Source organism: Scaptodrosophila lebanonensis, unplaced genomic scaffold (genome assembly GCF_003285725.1).
Source record: "Scaptodrosophila lebanonensis strain 11010-0011.00,11010-0021.00 unplaced genomic scaffold, SlebRS2 tig00000118-arrow-arrow-pilon, whole genome shotgun sequence".
Classification (NCBI taxonomy): domain Eukaryota; kingdom Metazoa; phylum Arthropoda; class Insecta; order Diptera; family Drosophilidae; genus Scaptodrosophila; species Scaptodrosophila lebanonensis.
The window spans coordinates 1,207,795-1,230,755 of record NW_022060578.1 but is presented as its reverse complement, the minus strand read 5'-3'; the positions used below and the strand labels follow the sequence as shown (position 1 = coordinate 1,230,755).

General features: G+C 42.7%; 2 protein-coding genes across 4 annotated transcripts in view; one reads left to right on the top strand and one right to left on the bottom strand.

Moving 5' to 3' along the window:
• The first annotated feature begins 40 nt into the window (after positions 1-40).
• Positions 41-4,447, top strand: LOC115628494 (medium-chain acyl-CoA ligase ACSF2, mitochondrial). The gene is made up of 3 exons (XM_030524629.1): positions 41-339; positions 2,607-4,053; positions 4,107-4,447. The coding sequence occupies exons 1-3, from the start codon at positions 266-268 to the stop codon at positions 4,368-4,370; spliced, it is 1,785 nt and encodes a 594-aa protein (XP_030380489.1). The 5' UTR covers positions 41-265; the 3' UTR covers positions 4,371-4,447.
• A 149-nt stretch (positions 4,448-4,596) lies between these two features.
• Positions 4,597-22,961, bottom strand: part of LOC115628493 (mucin-17) — a 130,281-nt gene continuing 111,916 nt past the window's right edge. For 2 of the 3 annotated variants that reach the window (XM_030524626.1, XM_030524628.1), the window contains 8 exons: positions 18,364-18,809; positions 18,046-18,298; positions 15,190-17,981; positions 13,979-15,127; positions 13,561-13,827; positions 8,319-8,526; positions 7,585-8,260; positions 4,597-7,397 (listed from right to left, as the gene is read on the bottom strand). In XM_030524626.1, coding sequence (XP_030380486.1) covers positions 6,218-7,397; positions 7,585-8,260; positions 8,319-8,526; positions 13,561-13,827; positions 13,979-15,127; positions 15,190-17,981; positions 18,046-18,298; positions 18,364-18,809 — 6,971 coding nt within the window. In that variant the 3' untranslated portion in view covers positions 4,597-6,217. The remainder of the gene's footprint in view (positions 7,398-7,584; positions 8,261-8,318; positions 8,527-13,560; positions 13,828-13,978; positions 15,128-15,189; positions 17,982-18,045; positions 18,299-18,363; positions 18,810-22,961) is intronic. The other variant, XM_030524627.1, reaches the window with a different exon arrangement.

Sequence of the window (22,961 nt, the reverse complement as noted above, 5' to 3'; positions counted from 1 at the left end):
CTTTTCAATAGCATGTACTGCAATCAGGTTGAGCGACTCGACAGCTTTGGCTCGTGCGGAGGCTGACATGCGCGTCAAACTCTCAAACCGGGAGCTTGAACCGACTGCGATTAGAACAGAGTGCTTAGTGAGATTGCGAACTTGGCCCCTTTCGGACGTGTGTGCCCTGCTCTGAGCAACGGAACAACCGAAGTAAAGCTGGAACCAGCAAAAAATAATGCAAAAATAGCAAACATTTTAATTCTGAAATCAAGTCGCAGAGATAATGTTGAACAAAAAGCTGCAAATTGTTTCCAGCCATTTGCTGAGGAAACGAGTTACGATCAAGCTGCTGCGTTGGTAAGTTCTGGGACTCCAATAAATATATCGTGGAAAGTATGGAAAGATCTGTAAAAATATGTTGCATAGCGATATAATTCCAAAAATTTCCAATTACTTTCGATGCAAAGCAAATCGGTTGGTAACGAAGCCTCTCAAGTTCAAGTTCAAGTTCAGGTTCAAATCCTAAATGATTCGTGGGATGTCTGCGCCTAAACAAATGTTCTCAGTTTCTATTCTTCGAAACTCTTACGCAATATGTAGACCACACTATTTGTTTAGGTAGAGTGAACACTGTAAGAAATTGTGATTGAACGTGCTCTTGTTTATCTATCAAGTTATTCAGGAAATATTTATCCATAACCATGGCATGCCCATAATACGTAGTACTTAGTATTGTACGTAACTAAGGGACTCCGAATATGCGACGCAGTTTTCTTTTGTTTGATTTATTGGTTCACAACTTATTGCAATGGATCTTTTCCAACCAACTTCTTCACCTATCTGAATTGTTCATCTGTTATCTGAATTGTTTTTATTCTAAAAAATTTAACTACATACTTTACGTAGGATATTTCAGTTTACTCGAACAATTTTGAAATAACTATGATTTTTAAATAATCTAGTAAAGTTGCTATTTATAGAAATCCCAAAAATCAACAAATTAACTAAAACGTTTAGAGATAATACTTGTACACACGATAAGAAAAGTAATAAATAGATAAATGAATATTATCAAAATGTTTAGGCAAATGTTTACAACCGAAAGCCATAAAAATACAATGTAGTACATACATATATACATATTAAGTAAACAGAGCCCATAATATAAACAAAAACAAGCAACACGTAATTTCTCGCCACACACATGTGCACACATCCACATAAGCAGGCGCCAAGAACCTAAAGCTTTTTCTGAATTCAACAAAAAAGCTCGTAGCTTGCACCACAGATAGGCACCTTCAGCGAATACATACACCTTAACTGTATTTTTCGATGCAACGCATAACTGTTCTTGCTGTTTAATCGTCGATCTTTCGCGTGTGGCTTTTGTCTTAATTTTTAGTATCGTTATCATAACTAAGTACTACGAGTGCTTTAATAAAATTAGTTACAGTTCCCCACTTGCTCTTCAAACATTATACAAGTATAAACTATAAGTGATTGATCTAGGAAAGCGCGATAACGATTTATTCGTTTATGGAAAAAAAACATCATTTTGAGAGATTCAAAAACCAATGACCGGGCACTGCGCCTGCAAAAACAATTTCAAATAACAAAAAATGGATATGGGCATTTCCACAAAGAAGTCAATCTTGACCGACATATATTTAAAGATATTAAGCAACTGGTATAATATAATATTATTATCCAAGGAAAATATTCAAATTTGTTTTTCTAAATGATTTTTTCCCGAATGTATTTACCATTATGTGCAAATATATTTCAATGTTGCGATAGCCTAGTTTTTTTGAAGCTTTTTTTGTTTTCTAGTACGCAAAGAAAAATCTTAAATACAAAAATACTTGTATATGAATAATGGCCTGAATGAACCATTGTAGAAAATATGTCACCTTCGTTATCGTGCCTAAATAACTAACGAATATTATTCGATAAAGCCAAATGTAATATAAATGCACTTTATTCCACAACAGACAAGAGAGAACGCTTCTTAGAACCAACCGATTTTGATGAAATTTGAAACAAAAGTAGATAATTATATAGAAATTATGTGTGCAAAGTTTGGTTATGGTAGCTTTTGAAATGTGGACGGTATTGACGAAATTCTGTAGCAGGGGAAGGGGGGAAAATTAAAAAAAATAAAATAAACTCGTCCTTTCTCGGACCTAGGAGAATCTGGATGCCAACTTTGGTTATTCTAACTTTTATAGTTTCTGAGATCATTGCGTTCATCCAGACGGACAGACGGACGGACGGACATGCCTAGATCGATTTCTCTCGTCATGCTGATTCAGAATATATATACTTTTTGGGGTCGGAGATGCTTCCTTCTGCATGTTACATACTTTGCACAAACCTAACATACCCTTTTTACCCTACGGGTACAGGGTTTCTAGGCTAGAAAACGACATCCATTTTTTGTCACGTCCGAATCGATTTTATTTTGCCTTTGCTTTGGAACCTGGGTAACGTCGGAAATCAACCTTCCCACTAAAAATATTTACATTTGTGTAACCCTTGCCATTCACTCATTAAAATTAATTCCAATATAATAGGAGAAACATATTATTTTAGATTAATTTTATTATTTATATTCCCTTCAACAGTTTATCGGCAGTCTGTTCTCCACGAGTCAGCCACTTACATCACATCGGTAAGGAGCCGCTGGTCTACCGCAATGTGGGGCAGCAACTGGAGCTAGCTGCGGCCGATTATGGCAGTGTGGAGGCCTTGGTGTCGTGCCACGAGGGGAAGCGTTATAATTATAAATCCCTCTTGAATGAGGTAGATCGCCTAGCAGCCGGCTTCCGCAAGCTAGGACTGAGAAATGGCGATGCTTTGGGCGTTTGGGGTCCTAACTCAGTGCAGTGGTATCTCAGTATGATGGGTGCAGCACGCGCCGGTCTCGTCTCAGTGGGTATTAATCCCGTTTTCCAGGGACCCGAGCTGGAATATTGCCTGAAAAAAGTGAATATTAAAGCTCTTGTTGCGCCTGAGAAGTTTAAAAGACAGGACTATTATGAAATAATAAAGAGCATCTGTCCAGAAATCTCGGATGCCAAACAGGGAAGAATAACGAGTGGGAAATTCCCCCATTTGCAGACTGTGATTATCGATAGTAAAAGTCGCTTTAAGGGCACGCTGACCTTTGATGAAGTTATGGACTTGGACAAGGATACCGTCGAGATTACCGAGCTGCAGAGAAGCATATGTCCCGACAACGCCTGCAATGTACAATTCACATCGGGCACCACTGGACACCCCAAGGCTGCTGTTCTCTCTCACTACAATTTTGTGAATAATGGGATTCACGTTGCCAACCGCAACGAGTTGGAGCACGCGCGATGCTGTGTTCAGGTTCCTCTATTCCACGCATATGGTGTGGTGATTAGCATCATGGCGGCTCTCGCCAGGGGCTCCACTCTAGTGCTGCCTTCGCAAGGGTTTAGTCCCAAGGACTCGCTTCAAGCCATTGTTAACGAAAAATGCACTGTGATTCACGGCACGCCCACCATGTATGTGGACTTGGTGCGAACGCAGCTGGAGCTGAAAGCTCCGTTAGGGGAAATTAATAAGGCCATAACCGGTGGAGCGCCTGTCTCCCCACAACTCATTCTGGACATGAAGCAGGTGCTGGGGGTGAAAGCCGTACACAGTGTTTTCGGCATGACTGAGACCACAGCAGTGATTTTCCAAACACCACCCGGCGACAGTGAAGACAATGTGCTCCATACAGTGGGGCATCTGCAGGACCACGTGGAAGCCAAGGTCATCGATGAGCAAGGCCATACGGTGCCATTTGGACAGCCTGGGGAGTTGTGTGTGCGCGGGTATGTCACCATGTTGGGCTACTTCGGGGACGTCGAAAAAACAAACGAAACGATTGGACCTGACAAATGGCTGCGAACCGGAGACCGGTTTGTTTTACAGGAAAACGGTTACGGCCGCATTGTGGGACGTCTGAAGGAGATGATCATACGCGGCGGTGAAAACATCTTTCCCAAAGAGATCGAAGACTTCTTGAATGCCCATCCTGATATTTTAGAGGCTCACGTAAGTTTTTCCATTACAAAGCAATTCCGAAAGTGTCTCATTTTGAATTGTAGGTGCTGGGCGTGCCGGATGAGCGATTGGGCGAGGAAGTCTGCGCTTTTGTTCGCCTGAGACCCAATGTAGATCCCAAGGGCATTACCCGCGACACTTTGCGAGAATACGGCAAGGGAAAACTGGCACATTTCAAGATTCCCCGCTACATAGTCCAAGTCGAAGCATTCCCCAAGACGACGTCTGGCAAAATACAGAAATTCAAGCTACTAGAAGCCTTCCAGAAGGAAGGGGAACAAGGGGACCTAAAAACCGCCATTATATAGGTTCATGTAAAGCAGCGGAAAAATAAAGTGTCAAAAATGGAATGGAGTCGAAGAGGCCCAAAATGCACAGAAATTAATTTTGTTTTTAAAACTTATACGTACTTAACTAAGTATGTATACCTTTTTACCCTTTCAACAACTGATCGGTTATACGATTTTTACTCAGTTGTAGTATATTTTGTACCCTCCCCAGAAATTGGCATTTATATTAAAGGCAAGAAATCGGTTTAGTTTTTGAAACAATTACTATTTTATTTAAGGTTTTAGATTGTTTTGCAAAAAATATTTGAAGGTTTCTGCGTAACTCCTTCCTTGTTTTTATCCATTTTCCACGCTTCACACACAATTGGACGACAGACAATCTGTAGCGCCAGCGGTTGCTTCTACAGATTACAGATTACAAATTAAAATTACATCCTTAAAAGTTAATGACAATGCAGCACGTTATTAACTGATTAACTGTTATAAACTTTACGTATTTGTAAACTTATGCATAGAAAAACTGTTCCGTTACAACAACAAATTAAAAAAACAATGCTCGGTTAACTAAGCTAGAAACTAAAGTAAATATAGTATTAAAGCAAACGAATTTCATTTCTGCCACTGCTTCGAACTATTGCTAGCGCACAATTTAAAAACTAAATAATAAATACTAATTTAAATACGAAACATACAAAATTAAAGCTTAACTCATCAGGCCCGGCACTGACATTTACACATATGCATTATAGTACAATATGTCATATATAGGTATAGTATTTGTAATATTATGTATTGGTTGCTCCCCACTAATCGATAACTACCCTAAAGCGGGCATAAAAATGTTTTATCTAAGGACATCAAGTGAATTTGTTGTTGGGCTTCATGGGAAGGGAAGGGAGCTGGGCCGTTCATAAACAGATCATTTGAATACAATTAGAATACAATAGTTGGGTTGCTAGCCATATGTGTACAAGTATATGTATATAGGTATATCCAGCATCGTATGTACTTATTAAATGTGGCGTACGTGTATGTGTGTTTATGCAAATATTCATACGATGTCTGCTAAATGCTACCAATTACTGAAATTATGTAGGTTTAGTTTTAGTTTTCAATTTGGTTTTATTTCTGAAACATTTTAAATAGTAGTTGGTTTTCGCAATTTGCATTCTATTTGTATTTGTTTTTGTATTTGTATTTGTATTTTATTGGCTTCGCCTTCAAAACCTTGTTTCTGGCTCTGCGACTCGTTTGACTTGCATTAAAAATGTTTTTTGTTGGTTTATATCTCCCTTTTCTTTTCTTTAACTTCTCGTAGAACAGACTGTGACGGCTCCGCTTGCTTTTACTTTTAAAACTTTTCGTATGAGTTCTCAGCATTTGTTTTCATCTTCCTGCCTGCTCATCATCATCATTTATCAGTTATCATTTATCTTAAGCTAAATGCAATTATTTACACAAACTTGATAAATTAATTTTCGGCTACATTTTAAGGTATATATATATATGTATGTTTTCATTAAGAATCCATTCATTCCTCCCCCTCTTCTCTTTGAGCTGTTTATCATTAGACCTCTTATAGGCGACCTAGCTTGGCTTACTTCCTTTCAATTGTTCTACAATTTACATTGCGCTCCGCTTTAAAAGCTATCATCATCATCATCATCATCATTACCACCATTGTCGTTATCATGCCCATCTAAGTCCGGGTCCTGATCGCCGCCCACAACGAGCTCCTCTTCCTCCTGCTCCTCCACGTCATCCACATCGATAGCATCGTACGCTGCCATTTCATAAGCCTCCTCGGCTGCCTCGGCAATCTGTTCAATCACAGCGCGCTCCTCGTAGCACATGGCGCCCGGCTGTCATGCGCCATTGGAGTAGACCGACTCGGTGGCATCCACGGCGTCTTCGGACCAGCTGACCTCCATGGGCGTGCCATTAAGGCTGTTTGCCCGCTCCAGAAGCAACGCCTCCTCGATGAATAGACGCGATGGTGGCTGCTGCTTCTGCAGCTGTTGCCCTGCCGAGGCCGTGGAGGAGGACGAACTGCCCATGTCCTCCGATGAGGCCGAACAACTCTCGTCTTCAGAGTTGGTGCCTGATACCATGGCCTCGCCAGCGGACTCTTGTATCTCATGGAATTTCTTCTTCAGCGCACTCGGGTAGGCGCTGTGCATGTCCAGACGCTCGCCACTGGTCAGTGAGGAGCTATCGCAGGTAATGAGCGTGCTGGCCTTGCTGGCGCGACTGAAGAGCTCGCTGCGCGACTGCGGGGGCGAGGCTAACTTGATGGTTGAGCTGCGTGGACGCATTATTTCATGATTGGGCGAACTGGTCCGCATAGCTTCTTCGTTCCAATCGGGAACTTGGAGGTCACCTCCGGAACGCTGGCGCCTTGCGGACTTCCGTGCATACTTGTGCTTCTCGCAACCATCGCAGGTGCCCTTCGAGCACACCGAAAGAGACCGCGCTCGCGAGTGTGGGCGAGATTCTGATTCGTTGGAATGGGTGCGGATCACAGATGTGGCTGACATGCTCTGCGACAGCGGATTGGGACCCGCAGCAGCACCACTACTGGCGCCATGGGCGGCAGTTGGGCTGCCGTTGCAGCACAAGGAGTTTCCTGCACTAACGGAAAGCTGACGACGCTGGGTCGGACTACGCTCGCTAGAACAGCGCAGGGAACCCGCACGTCTGACCATTTTAGAGGCAGCCACTTGTGGCGTTTCATCATCCATTTCCAGGACCCACGACACCGAATCGTTCTTCTCAATGACACCCTTGACGATGGGGGAAACCGGCGGCGAGGTGTGATTGCCACATCGGGAGCTGCAGTTGTTGCCCAGAGAGGATCGGTTGTGGGTGAAGTTGTGCGAGTTGTCCGACGATAGCTCAGCCAGCTTGGCCTCCACCAGCTGCAACTGCTCCGATCGATGCTTCAGCGTGTATTGCAGGACCTCGTTGTCGAGCGAGAGGCGCTGGCATTTGTAGTTGTCGTGGGTGTGAGCCTTCTGGATCTCCTCAATCTGTCGCACATACTCTCTGCAAGAAAGAAAAGCAACATAAGTCAAATGATTTACAAAATAGTTCGATAGCTATTATTTGCGATTTAATATATTCGATGCCACGATCTGTCCACACATTCAATTGAGATGCGTTTTGAGAAAATTATTATGGCATCTCATATAGTATTCGATGAAAGCTAGGGAGAGTTAGGACTTGTACTCACTTTTCCTTCTCGCACTTGGCTTCCAGTTCGGTGCGAATCATTTCGTTTTGCGCCTCCAACAACGTGAGTTTATTCATAATGTTCATGCGTTCGTCGTTCTCACGCTTTAGCTCCGCGTTCTTCTTGGTCAGCGTCGAGATCTCGGACTGCTTCAGTTCCAAAACACATCGCAAGCTATCCGCCTCACTGGTCAGACGGCACACCTCCGCATCCGTGGGCGCGTTCTTCGACTCATTTGGACAATGGCGCGTCTTGCGCAGCACAGACACCTCGTCCTGTGAGAGGGCCAGCCGATCCCGCAAGTCGCGCTCATTAAACTCCATATTGGTGCGCATTGTATTGAGCTCTTTGGTCAGCACTTTAATACGGTCGGATAGTTCCTGTTCTCGATGATTGGCGATGGCCATATTACTGGCATTCGAATTCTCCAAGCATTGGCACTTCTCCCGCAGCTGTTGTTCCTGAGCCTCGGCTTGTTGCAGGCACGACTGCAGCTTGTGGACCTGCTCCTCGGCAGCTTTCAGTTGTTCCTGTTTGTGGGTTAGTTTGCGCGCCATTTCGGCACGATAGGTTTGCAGGCATTGCTCGCTCTCCTCCTCCTTTTGTTGGACGCGAGCCTCTAGTTCGCGAAATCGTTCAATGGTCATGAGGCGTTCCTTTTCATGGCTTTCAAGCACTACGAATCACAAAGTAAATAAAGTATAAGGTTTACCAAATGGATTCTCTTCACTTACCCTTCTGCATCTCACAATTGAACATGTGCTCCATTTCCTTCTCATCTTTCATCCAGTCCGCCTCCTTTTCGTGGACCTGCCCGCGCAATTCCTCACATTTCCGCTGAGCATCCTTCAGCAATTCCGTCGCCTGTTCCAGCGTATACGGACACTCACTACTATAGTCTGTTTTTGGCTTTTTATTGCAAGCTTTGTTGGTCTTGAGGAGCTGCAAAGGAACAACAGGATATTCGGCTTAGGTCAGTAGTCAATTAAACACAATAGTACAGAGCGACCCGCCATAAAACATCAACAACTGCCATGAACATTAACAACTTTCTACCTGGCCCTGTCTGAGCGGGGCAATCAAAATAAAATTCGAATTTTGCACTTTCTGCGGAAACACTGAACGTTACACAGAATCCGGATGCTGGCAAGTTATGACTACAGATCAGATGACCAACTAGGAGCTACCTTCTTTATAAAATATGACATCTTGTTGTTTCTCGTGAGTTTCGAATAATAACCTAAACACAGAATTTTAATTTTGAACAAACACTCGCTAACTAATGAAAGCCGCCTAAGATCTACTTTAGATCAGCTGTGGAGTTGCTCGCATACCTGTTGTTGCTCGGAAGCCGTGGCAAATGTAATATTGTCAATAAACTTTTTGCTGACCGGGGTGCTGGGCGTGGTCGTAGCCCAACTTATGAAATCAAAGTCCATGGTCTGTGCTGCTAAATTTTCGTTGGTGAACACAAATTTCTCAAACATTTTGTGATATTGATGGACAGAACCTCTAGAACCTCGTTGTTTGTTGTGTTTAACACGACGAGTACTTGAAGTAGACTGAGGACGCAAAGGGAAGCGCTTCGCCTTTTATAGGCGCAGACACAGGTACCCAGAAGTGTCGCGCAGGCTGCAGTAGGTAAAAGGATCGCGCAGCAATTTATTTATATGGTGTTCTCACCAGACCAGAAAATACGATTAGACCCTATGGCGGTGACACAAAACGCGGCATGCGGTGTGTCTGGATGGCATGCAGAAGGGATTGCCGCCCCAGTGAAACCAGGAGAAAAAGGACAGAATTGGGTGATGCTCACAACCATGACGGGGGCGTTATTGGTTCCCGAAGGCAACGCCTAGTGCGAGAGATGTGCAAACCGGGCTTATGAATTTGTTAACCAACGTCGTGTGGTCTATTGTCATTTGAGGAGTTAAGGGCTTTTGTTAAGCATACTCCGCCCAAGTCTGACCGAAACATTGCAGATGTCATGGCAAGGCATTTCGGGGAGGCCCTGTGGGTGTAAGTATGTGCCTATATTTCCCTATAATGGCAATAGTTGGCAAAAGCGCCGTTCCAGATTGGGTGTGCGTGTCGAAGGGGGAGCGCCTCAATGCAGACACTTTAAAAATAGGGAAGTCTAGTTCTGACGGGCTAAGTATTTAGTTCGAAGCAACAATGGAATGCTAGCATCAGACGGGACCAACTCTTTAGTACCTTGTACCTTCGTCAAAAAAAAAAAAAAGAAATTGGCTTTCTAAAGTCGAAGGGCTGAACTCTTAAATACGACAAAAACAGAAAAAAAGGTTTGTCTATATTTTTTAAATTCCTTTTTTAACCACAAAATGTTGGCAGAGGTTGGGCAGAGACTAGATCTATGTCTATGAATTCGTTACAAATTGTTCCTACACAACGAAACTTGGTATGCAGACACATAAGCACTAATTGAAGGTGTTTGCCAAAATTCAAAGAACTACGGCAGTCTCTCGATCTTGGCTACCAAGTTTGGTCATTCCAGCTATTTTACAATCTAAGATCCTTGCGATCCTTGGATCCTTCCAGACCGACTTGGCTATATAAACTCGTCTTGTCATACTGTTCAACAATATATATGTGGGTTGTGCTGCATAGTCCCTACTTAACTAAGTAGTATGCAAGCACTTTTACCAATTTGTCACTAAAACTTTTATATCTTATACATCTGCACCACAATCCTTCAACTAGAACTCCGTTGCATGGCTGCTATATGATATAGGACACCACTTTTGATAACACTTTAGAGAGATTATATTCAATAAACAACTAAGATTGGTTTTTATACCGATCTTTTCTATGTCAACTATATTATCTGGTCAGCCAATTTTGTTAAGAGAAAGGAGGTGTGAATAAATAAGATTATAACATACTTCTTAACTAGGGCTTGAGAGAGCGTACATTCAAATTCAGTCATTGGCACATACAGAATACGAGCATACGCTCCCTACCCGTAGTGTAAGAGTCAGACAAGCCCCACAATACTATGGCAATACCTACATAGCCGAAGAAAGAGTTGAGCTAAATTGCTTTGCAACTGACTTTTTTAAGGATTAACCGACTTGGAGATAGAGAATTAGATATAAATGACTTGCGCAAAATATTTGGCTGTCAAATGTTGTACAATATCCTGAAATCCTGGCATTCGCCCAGACGAACGCAGATGGCTAGAAATGGATCGTCGGTCTGATTCAGATAACACGTATAATATAAGTAGGAAATAAACAAATGGAATATGGCGAATAAATCAACTGAAGTACATATCCTGGCATGGCACCACTTGTTTCGGCCATAAGAATGTCATCAGCCGAGACGGCCTTTCCAACTGATCCACAAATTAGTGCGGCAGACGTTGCCATCTGATTGCATTGCAATCGCCATCGCCATCGCCATCGCCTGCCGCGACTGGAAACTTGTTGGCTGCCAAGAGAAGTAATGCACTCGTAGATGTAGAGATCTTGCCTTCTTGCTGTTGCGACGGCTATTGCAGTTGGCCTAGAGTCTCAGACACGGCGAGAGTGAAGGTAGCCGTTACGGCTACCTGAGGAGGAGGCAATTAAACTGTCGCTCGAGTCGGTGCACATTGGCGTCGGCATCTTAAAGTCGTCTCGGCACTCGGATGACTGCATTTAATCCTTTACAGAGTTGCTCGACATCTAGGACGTTGCTGTAGACATGCTTGTTGACAAATTGTTGTGAGCATAAGTTCTTGAGCGGCCTTCACATTTTTAGGACGGGCCATCATGATCAGCTCGAAAATCAAGAAAGTGGCACACGCTTCTAGTCAACCTTCGCCAAATGTCCTTCAACTATTGCACAACAACAAACATCGGACGCTTCGCTTGAGTTCCTGGTTTTCACACCAAGTTGTGAAAAATCGCTGGATTATTAAAATAAATATTTACTTTTGACAGCAGAGACAGCAGTTTCTGCTCTGAGTGGGAAAATCTTGAGGTTGCGTGATTTAGTTTTGAAATTCCAACGAAAAAGTCCCACACACGTACAAAATTAGCTAAATACTGTGTTTATATTTTCTTAAACATTAGGAAACATTCAAAATATACATATATTTATACGAAAACATAATAAACGAGTTAAAAAGCTAACATTATTCTTCCACTTATATCCTATACAGCTATGACTATAATATTCCCAATATGAAAATGGATTTCCATATCCTTAGATATAGGCAAGTTTTTGTGACAAGACGAATTGATACAAGACCTACATCATACAGTTTCTATGAGAGCTACTTGTATATAATATAGGGATCTGTAGTAATTTCTTAACTATCTGACTCCATTGGCGATACAATGCTTATAGAATAGAAATGTGAAATATGATGTTCATTCTCGGAACCGTCAGTCATTCTTTGCACGAACTTTGCTTTATTGTTGGCATAAAGCTGCGTAATTTCTACATACTCTATTGTCCGAGGTACGTAGGGTGCCTGCCTGCAATTGTTTCGAAAATACTCTGCACATAATGGACATAAAGCAAATGGTTCTGACAATGTGCACAACGTTAAAGCCAAAGGATTTGCGCAATTGTCAGCACAGACGCAATACGCACAAGGGAGAGCACAAAGAGCTCTTTCAGCGAGCCTCGTGGGCTTTCTTAGGACATGGAGTTTAATTTCGCGCTGGTACGGCTTTGGAGAAGCTGAGATTATCGCATAATGTTGCGGGCACATAAGACAGGACATGGTTTACATTGCGACTTCAATTGCTATTCAGTAGCTGTTCATAACGTGAAGTCCACTAGAGAGCTACAATTACTACAAAAGTTTCCGAGTTTTTCAAGACTTCCAACTCGGAACTTTAGTTTAAATATACAAATCATGGGATTGGTACACCCTTTTATGTTCAACAAATTTCAACTTAATGTAAGATTTTCCAACTCTACACTACACAAATTAAAGGAGGAATTTGATACTCGATTGGATATTCTGTAGTAAGGTAATTAGGAATGGGTTTACTCGTTTTGCAAGACATTTTCTTTGGTAATTAATGGTTTGTGACAATTCGGCGAAGAGGGAATATTATGTTTACGCCGCCGTTTAGCAGTTCGTAATGGCAGACTTTATTGTACATGACAGATTTTTCATGTAAAATTATGTGGAAAGTATTTGCGGTTGAGAAGTCGACACAACACAAACACTATCGTAAATAGTTATATGATGCGATCCAAAAACACATGCACCTTCTGCAGAATACTTTCATGACATTATTATTGATATTTAATAGTGGGTTTTGTGCAGGGCGAGCAGGTAGAGGACATCCCTTCGTTGATGTTCGAAAAATGAGTGTGTGTGAATAGCGAATCTTTAATTGGCAGAATAATAAAATCTCACACTTTGAATTTGTCCAAAAATTGAATATTTTCTTCGCAAATCCAATGCATTGAGATCAAAGGACCTCATTGAAAACGTGCCACAGCTCACACCCTTTCGTTTGAGGCAAAGAAAGAGCTTCACAGCACAAAACTCTACTTCTTCTCGAATGCGAACAAAAGCGGACTTTGGTGGCAGCAGCAGCTGCAAAATTTCTGTGTCCTTTGGTTTTTAATTAGTGCCAACAAAGAGCACAACCTGGCTTAGGGAACTGCTGCTACAATTAAACAAAATTAGCTCAAATTTAAGCGCAGCTTATGGCAAATTTTTAAAACAATGAAAATCATCTGGATCAATGTCCAAGGGGTTCTCTTTGCGACAAAACCAATATCCTGAATGGGAATTATTTGAGCAGGATATATACTCGTCCATGGAATAAAAAGACTATAAATGCGAGTTGCTGAGAGCTCATGTGACCTGCAACAGCAGGCCCTTTAAAAGGGTATGGCTGGGAAGGGTCTGGCGCCGCTTAGCAAATCCTTTTGCAAGATTTCCATTCATTGCTAGGCCACCCGGAAAATATCTGTTCGAAGAAATAAAAATGGTAGACTTACTTCATCGGATATGTGCTGCACCACCATGGCGAGTCCCAGCACTTGTTTATCCTGTTCCTTCTGTCTGTTGTGGGTGTTCGCCACAAAATGTTCCAAGCTCGTGCAGTCCAAGTGTTCATTCTTCACAAAGGGCTTGAGTGATGGACATTTTGAGCACAGGTCCTTGGTGACACTTAGGCGGCACCTTCCTGCACGCGATCCTGTCGCGGGCTTGGGCTTAACGGGGGGAGGCGACTGGCTGCGCCCGCATTGTGAGCTTGTTGACGTCTGAGGAAGAGAAGGAGACTTGGTTATTCAAAAGCTGAAAAGGATCCGTTGTAGTGAGTAATTTAAAAATTTCATGATCGATTAAAACTACTGGAGGACTAATACCGCTATTACATCAAGGAGATAAATCTCGCAAAGCAACGCGACTTACTTGCTGAATTTGATCGCCAGGTTTGTTTTCTTCGGTTTCTGGGACCAACGGACTTGATGTGGATATCGAATCAACAGGAGAGTGCTGCGAAGAGTTAGGCTTACAGGGAAGCCGGAATCGGGTAGTTTTGGACCCCTTGCAATTGCATTCTGATTCACTCAATATTCTACCACTGCAATCGCATATTATCTGATCTTTCTCGCTTTTGCAACTACTCGTATCTTCGGGGGTAGTAGGGGTAGGTGGAGTAGAACTATTGCTTTTGGGGACAAAGGGCTGCATCAGGAAGTTGCCTTCTATTTTAGCACAAGAGCAATTTTTACACATGGCCGACTTCAATTGGTTGATAAAACTCGTATTGCAGTATTTTTTCACAAACTCATCCTTTGGAATCTTTCCACTACTGTTCTGGGAGGTCTGATCTGTAGGTTTCTTAGTAATCGATTCTGCGCAATTGCAATTATCAGGGTCATTCATTTCCTTAGCACTGTCCCTTTTCGTTAATTCCACACCAATATCGACATTGCTTTCATTTATATTCTGAGGAGCACATGCTGTACTTTTTTGTGTCTTAGAGGTTTCTTTTGAGGATCGCTTTCCTTTTGACTCTACACAACAGCATTTGCTACTTTTTGAGTTAGCTATACACCTATATTCCTTTTTCTTAAGGGAGCACGTTGTATCTTTTAAGCACTCAGAGGATTCTTTCGGGGATTTCTTTTCCTTTGATTTTGTGGATTTGGTGGAACTACAATTGGCAGAGGTATGCATATCAATATTCGGAGGTGTATATTTCGAATCCATGTAACATTTAGAAGGCTCTTCCATTTGATTTTTATCTTTTGATTCTCTGATACAATTGCAAATGGCATGGATGTTGACAAGGCTTCCGCTTTTGCTTAAGTTCGTGGTATTATGTGCCTCACATTTATCCTGGCAGTTAGGAGTTGAATCCCTAGGGGAGGGCTGTTTTATGTTCAAGTTTTCTACTGGGTTTGCGCAACCGCAGCTTCCATGAGCATTATTGTCGCTTTGTGTAGAAGAGTTGCAACTTCCATGGTTACTCTTGTCCACTGCGCATTCATTTTGGGTAGAGTTCTTAATAAAACAGTTGCACGTAAGCCTATCATCAATATTTGTGTCGTTCACCTGGGGGATATCAATTAAATCTTATTTTATGTAGACGATTGTTTAATATTTAACTTTCCTACATTCAGAAGGCAAGGGTAATTGGCAGCGGCATAGTTATCCACAGCACAGTTTAATTTATCATTAAGGATTCTAAACTCATCTTTACCATTTGCATTCGCGGAAACGTCGCAAGCTCCAAAGTTTGGTGATGCATGAGATTCGGGAAAATCCAAAGGTGTTCCGGCACAATATCTCGATTCAGCTTTACCTTTATAGCTTTTGGTTAATTGCTTTGAGCACGGGACTATTTTTCGTCGTTGCCAGTTGCAAAATGCGGATAGCGATTCACCTTTCCAGTGGGAATGGGAGTGCGAGTTGGCACAACATTTCGTATTTGCGTTTATATCGGACGAAGTGCAGTTCTCGGCACTTTTTTTGCTTTCTCTTTTTTCAGTCATCTTCAGTACTGCACTCGGCCTACTATTTCTTGCTTCTTTGTAGTCCAAGGGCTTACTTTCAAGAGTGAAAAAAGGCTGTTCCGAACAGAGGTTAGCTTTGGGCTCCGAGAACGTGCAACTCCCTCCACTGCAATATTTGTGACCACAAGCGCACACTGGTTCAGGGTCGCTCTTCCGACTTGCAAAGTTTTGAGAATTCCTATTATTTGGAACTGTGACGTCGTTTATTGAGGCGCATGGGCACAGTTCTTTAGCAGATCCGTTACTACCTCTGGTCATCGATTTGTTGGAACTGACGGAGTTCCTAGCTTTATACTGGGGCTCGGCTACAGGTCTATTCGACGACTGAACATTGCTATAATAACATTGATAGTTGGCATTCGGTTCATCATTATATTTCCAAATCGGAGCCATGTCCGGTTTATTCAACACGCACTGACTCTCAGCCGTTTTACCTTTGTGCGATGGTCGTCGCCTCGATGTCAGTTTAGGGGTTAAATGGGTAAAATTCGGCCCAGTATTTTTCTGAGAAGAGGTGGAAGCGCGTGGAGCATCTCTGCTCTTTTCTTCTGATTTTCTTCTGTAATTGATCTTGTGGTAACTTCTTGGACTCTTTACCCTTTCCAGCTTTTTATGGATTGTGCTCCATAAACAGGGTGGCTGTGCTGGCCATTTAGTGGGCTGCGGCGGATACTCTCCACCGTATGCACACGGAAGAGGCCACGATTGGGGTTGGCAACAGCTACACCAAGGGTCCAGCGGGTACGCGGGGATGCAGCAAATAGTGTCGTTACAAGCCATGCACTGAACGTGGGGTCCCGGGCAAGCAGTACATCCATGACCAGGACACATGGGGTCGCGACAAAGGCATATTGTCGCTATATTGTTCATATTGTTTGAATGGCGAGTGCATCCAGTCCTTTCATAACTAGGTATGGAGGATGCTACGGATATAGACATCGAATCTCTGCCAAATCCCGTCCAAACATCTTGCAAGTTATTTATCGATTGTTTCCTACTTGGACCCGAGTCAGTCGAGATGGAGCTATTTTCGCATTTGCTGGGACGCTTTGAAACATTCTGGGAGTTGTAGGACTCATATTTATTGTTGATAAAAGGACAATTGTCTGCTGTGCATCTGCATTTGTAATTCTTTTCCGACTTATCCGACTTATTCGACTTATCCGACTCCCTTTTTTGCTTCACGATGTCTGCACCCTTAAGTTTTTGTCTCGTATCTGGTCGTGGGGGAGGCTGTGGGGCACTCGCCCTATAGCTTGTAGAAACAAGTTCTACCTCTGAGTGTATACTTGATCTGATGCTGTCGCGGCTTACTGCGAAGTTCATTTGCGATATTGTGATTACGTGTCCTTGGGAATCTCTTGGTGTGAATGCGCCTGTAGGTTTTTCCTCTTTTTGTTTTGTGCTTCCCGTACTGGCTCTATTGCGCATATACGTTGAAGAAGTCCTTGGTCTATGATTACGAGTATCTGTAGATTTCCTCTGTTTCTGTAGGTGGGGTGCACGATTTGGTTTCCAGCGCATAGTCGATAAAGAAGCCCTGGGCCTGCTGTGCTCCTTCGGGCCCTGCTTAGGCTTTGAACCTCTACAGGTACATCCACGACCCGAACAGCCTGGAGCACCACAAGTACACACAATTCTATTATGGGGATTGCCTCTGGTATCAGGTTTTAGTTTAGGTTTTATTGCTGGCTGTGTAGTTGCTTTTATCCGCATATTCGGTGTAGACACTCTTCGGCTATTACTTTCTCTTGGAGGCACTTTAAGCTTTGATGCTCTGCGACCACTATTGCTGATTCTAGGTTTTTCTTTTGATATAACGTGGGCATAAGACGGATCATAGCTAGCTTCTACGCGCTGGTTTGATATTGAAATTTGTGATTTGTTACTAAGTCGTCCTCTTTCTACTTGGCCAAAGTTAGATATACTCTTGGGTTTCTCATTGGGCTGTAGATTTTCTTTTATTTTACTAATATGCACAACCATATTATGTACAGATGTAGAAGCAACGGATTTACTTCCTCTCCCCGACATTTCAATACGCTGCGGCCGACTACAGCTGCAACCCTGCCCGGGGCATCCCGGAGCGCCACATGCGCAGGAATTGCCCGTTCCTTTATCATAACAACTGCCTCTAGAAGTCAAATTAAGATCCGCAATAGGTTTCTTGATTGTCCCGTTTCTACTGGGCCTTACTTTCGCTGTCGAAATTGGAATTGCTTTTGGATTTACCCTTGGAGAAGGGTGACTCACCGATCGGGTTATCTTTAATTTATTTCTGGGATTATAAACCGGTTTCATATTCCTCTTATTTGGAACATTAATTATACTCGCTGAACGATGAAGCCCTGAGCTCTGCCGGTCAAAGCCCTTATTAACACCCAGGGACATGTCTGATTTGAAAAGTTAAGTTTTATTCTCATGTGTGCATTAAATTTCAAAAATGGATTAGCTTACTTTTTTCAGATTGATTTTTCATTTCGATTACACTTTTCAGTGACCTTTCAATTTTTTCCCGAAGGGCTAAGCTGATTGCCTTTACGCAGGTCGTATGGGAAAACGTACTTTTCGGGAATCTCTTTTGGGTGCTAATTTTGTTGTTGTTGGAACTTGAGGACGTATTCTTAAGATTCTTCTTTGGACAAACCTTTGTGGTGGTTGTCGAAAGCCGGTTTTTGAAATTATTTTTCGGATAGACCTTCTTGCTTGCCTAATTCATGGGATAGTAGTGCTTACAACTAAAACTACAACTAATACGAAACTCAAATTGCTTACCTCCGTGGTTCTGTGAGCTGCATATACATCCTTTTGCTCAGGAGCAATGTGTGGACAGTTACTTCCGAGGTTAACTCTGCAGTCCTCAGCAGCAATGCCGTCGGCACCCGCTGTCATCGGTTGATCATCGGTCGCAATCACATTGACGCCGGATTGATTCGCATCTTCAGGGTTGCTCGCGTCGTGGGTTCTGGATTGCCGTTGGCAGTCATTGGGCTTCGTGGCATCGAACCTTGGCGGCGTTGAAGCTTGGATAATTTTCTTATATTTAGCTTCTTGTCCCACGCTATCGTGCCGTGTCGCTCTGAGTTCGGCCTCGTTGGTGGTAGGGGGAGTGGATGCTCTAGTCTTGCCTTTAGTTTTTACCTCTGATTCGGCACATTTTGGAACTTGTAGTTCTGTGCCAGTCAGCTCGTGCAATTCCGTTTGATCAAGGCGTATGGATTCTGAAAATGCAGAGTAAATATATATAGTATGTGTTGTATTAGTTTTCCCCCTTCAAGCCTAAGATACGCTTACAAAGATAATGATGACCCAATGATCGTACTATGACTCACAGCCCAACTAACTCTCGCCCATCTTCTGTGCAATGATGACTTCAGCAACGCTGCCAAGCGTAAACAGATGTGAGTAATAAACTTACTTGTTTCTCACTTGGACGTGCTGACAAAGCCCCATCAGCTTTGACGAGAAAAAGAAGACAATTTCTTTTTATATAACTTCATTAACCAATTTTCAAGCCTGATGACAAAACTGCGACTGGAAAGGTTACAAGCAAATTGGAAAATCGCGGGGAAAGTAGCCAACATCTTCATCATCAGTTGCGGATGATTTGAAAAACTACAAGGTGTGCTTGCCAAGCCTTGTCACATGCCGACGTCAAGCCCCTACACTCAGGTGTTTTATTAATTAAGCACACACATCGCATGGCGGAGAGCTTGCGAATTAGGGCATGTGTCGAGCTAATAAATTTCTCCATTGCAAAAAGTTCACTACTACGCGTATTGTACGTATTGTAATGCAAACAAACAACAAGCTTGCAAGCAGCTGTTAACACGGTAGTGACGAACAATCCAGAGACCAATGATCGTTGTTAGTTGATCGCATGCCCCGAGCCCCCAGCAACCTGCCACCAGTGAGCAGCATGGCTACAATTTACACGATTTCCTTACAAGCGCGCTTGCTTGTCCATCCATAATCAACCGTTGCGGTCTCGGCTCGGGCATCTGCGGTCTGGTCTGTTACCGCACAAATTTATGACCAAGCGGCAGATACAACGGCAGCACACGAAACTGTCAACGCTTTTCACAAATTGCCCATAAATATTGCGAAAAGCTGTGAGCATGTGCAGGAAGAGTGCGCCGTATTAAACAAATTACTGGAACTGCCTCTTATTCAGGCGCGACAAGTGCCGCTCGATCCTCGAACAAGCTACTCTGAATTGGGCTGGATTCGATGGACTCTGAATTTCATTCACCACCCCATATGTGGCTATTTAATGAGTGTTTGCGTTTGAATTCAAGCAGGAAAAAAACCAGTGCGAAACTAAATTTAAATGCACCCCGTTTGAATGCTGTCTTTCTAAATAACTAACTGTAGGTCTCTAGTAAAAAGGAAGAAGCTAAGGTAAGACGATTCAAAAGGTATATTCGGTATTATTTATTACTACCAAACAGCTTGCGTGTGCTGCCTTCTCTCCCCTTAATTGCATTTAGACAGTAAATCAAAGTTGTGATTGAGGAGGAGATGAGCGACATTCACCTTCGCCCAGAAGCTACCTTATTGGTTGTAAGTCTGGTGTAATACTAGTGTGTTTGCCTTATAACATCCAATATGCTGATTCGGTTTGGGCGGGCTTCGACCCACTCGATTGACTCGCACTAATTTGCTGTAGAACCACTAACTGTTTGCCATTGGGAAAACCCACGTGCCAAACAACACTTACTCAATGAACCTGAAACCCTAAAACATTGCTGTGTTATTCCAAAAGTAAAAGTCTCACACAAACGTACAAATAGCTGCCATATAACTACTGAGGTGGTCGGTCTGTTTCTTTGCCATACTATTTGGGACAAAAATACCCAAGAGATCGCTCGCTGTGCGCGTTGGGCGACTTTTCGAACCTGTCTCCCGTACAGGTACTGTATCTACCTGGGGTTCTGATCGCTCTGTCAACAACTTGTCTCGTCAATTTGCAGCGCTTGGTCGTGCAGCGTGAGAACATTTTGTGGCAGCTGCTATCCTCGAAAGTGTCTGGAAAGTACGCACGAGGCGAGATCAGCTCAGATACCAAGATGATATTGCGCACATATCTTGGCCTTGCAATTAAATAGTTTAGCAGTGTCATGTCGGCTGTGAAACTAATTTCATTTAATGCCTAATTGCCGAGCATGGGAATACGTGATGCGTCGTGTGTCGGGTCTGCCGCCGCCTTTCTTACGGCGTGTGCCATTGAGAAGACACAAGATGCGGATATTTCGCATCAGGTGTATTGCCAATGTCTTTGCCAAGGTCCCATAGAATATAGCTTTGAAAGACTACATATATATCTGCAGATATCATATGCCCATAGAATTGTCAAATAGGAGGGAGTATACACAACCAGGGCAGAATATTATACATTTTTCAATAGATCGGCCAAATATTATAGTTATTTCAATGGCTAATGAATGACCTTTGCTCATTTGAAGGCTTGTAGCATTACTTTTAAATACTTTATAATAATAAATTTAAATTTTTGGTTTCCCTTCTAAGCGAAAACTTCCTTAATGTTTTATCCGGACACTCTCTTCGGCGGACACTTTTTCTAAAACATGCGATCGGTGTATAAAGTATTTAAGTATCCCCTTAAGCGGACATTCCCATTGGGCGGACAAATTTAGCCAAGAGAGTTTTCACTGTACATATATAGTACACATCCTTCCATCGGGCTCTGAGCAACAAACAAATAGCTACGAGTTTTCCTAAACTTAGGGATATTCCATTTAAGTGCCCGACCAAGCTCATAATGACGGTTAGGGTTTCATTCGAAATCCCAACAGCATGTGTCGTCGCTGCAGTCATGACTGTGGTGCGGTGGTCACACTGAGTTGCACTGACAAACACACACACACACACACAGACATACAAAGTCGGAAAGCCGCGCAACAGCTGGAGATGTACGAGTACAAAAAAAAAAAAAAAATAATAAGAATGCGAAATTCCAAATTCATTTATATGGCATTTTCTACTGCCTACAAGATTGATTGACGTACTGAATGATGCATGTTGCATGTGCGTTTGTCGTCTTTGCCTTTTAAGTCAATTTTGGAAAACGCTTAACCTGTTTTCCACTCGCTGACCAAGCCTTGTCACTCGACTGCATGCCTTAACCCATGTCGACTCACGAAATCAGCGGCACAAACTCAATGCAAACCACTGGCGACTGCAATCGCAAGTGCGTGCAATTGGAACAAAAGCAAAACTTGCAATTCAATTAGCCGTGTTTTAGAAACGTACGAAATCACTTGAAATTAGACGCCGCTGTCTGTTTCGTTTCACAAGCTTAGCCGACAACCAGACTGGACTTTTTAATTGCAATTTAACTGCAAGTCTCTTAGGCGGCCATTGGACAGGGACTGCCGTTGCTGGTCTTTATCTTGGTGGGCGTTGGCAGTCGAGAACGCCATAAATTTCAATAGCTCCATGCACATTCCACTGATAGAGGAATCAGCACGACAAGTGAATCAAGATGTCAGATTCTGTGAAGTTTGCCTTCATTTAAAACATCCTTTTAGTGTGACATCTATAGGGAGTCCAGTCGCATATCCTTCAATGTTCTTATTTGAAGGGTAGAGGATGCTATGAGATCGTTTGCAGTAAGACTATTCTTTACAGCCATTAAATCTGCTCATATTCAGTCACCCTCCCATTGGCGGTGAATAAAATTCGATGCAAAATTTATAAACAAATGATTCTGTAAACAACACAGCACACACCAAATACAAGTAATAGTCAGCCAGAGAATAACTTCTGTCAGAGACGGATGTGGCTGTTGTATACATTACGTATTCGCCGATTAAAGGCAGCTGCTAAATGTCAATCCAAGAGATGAACAAAAGCTATTTTATGGACACGACGCCGTCGAGAGCAGACGTTGATGAAAGCGAAAGAAAGACAACGACTCAATGGCTTAAATGGCTGAAATGTGCCCCATTTTGAGTGATATCAGGCCTATGATGAGTTTGTTACTGTTGCTTGTCTCTTCATGTGTCTCCCTAATACAATTTTCAATTTTCTTTCGCATATGTTCATGTTCTTGCTGGCTCTGGATGCACTTCAAGGTCGTATCCGTCATCGTATGTCTAGAAGCTGGGCCAATGTAGTTGTTTGGCGCTTTTCACTTGGCACACACAGAGATGGAAAATGTTCTTTGATTTTTGGCACACGCTCTAATGATTATTTTTAGTTCGGTTCTATTTTGTATCAGAGCGCGGTGCTTCGTATTCATGTAACAAGTTTATGCTTTATTTGGCGCAAAAATTACACAAAATTGAAAAGAGAACAATAATGCACAAAAAAGTGGACCTATTGATTGACTATACTTTTGTGCTTCCTCT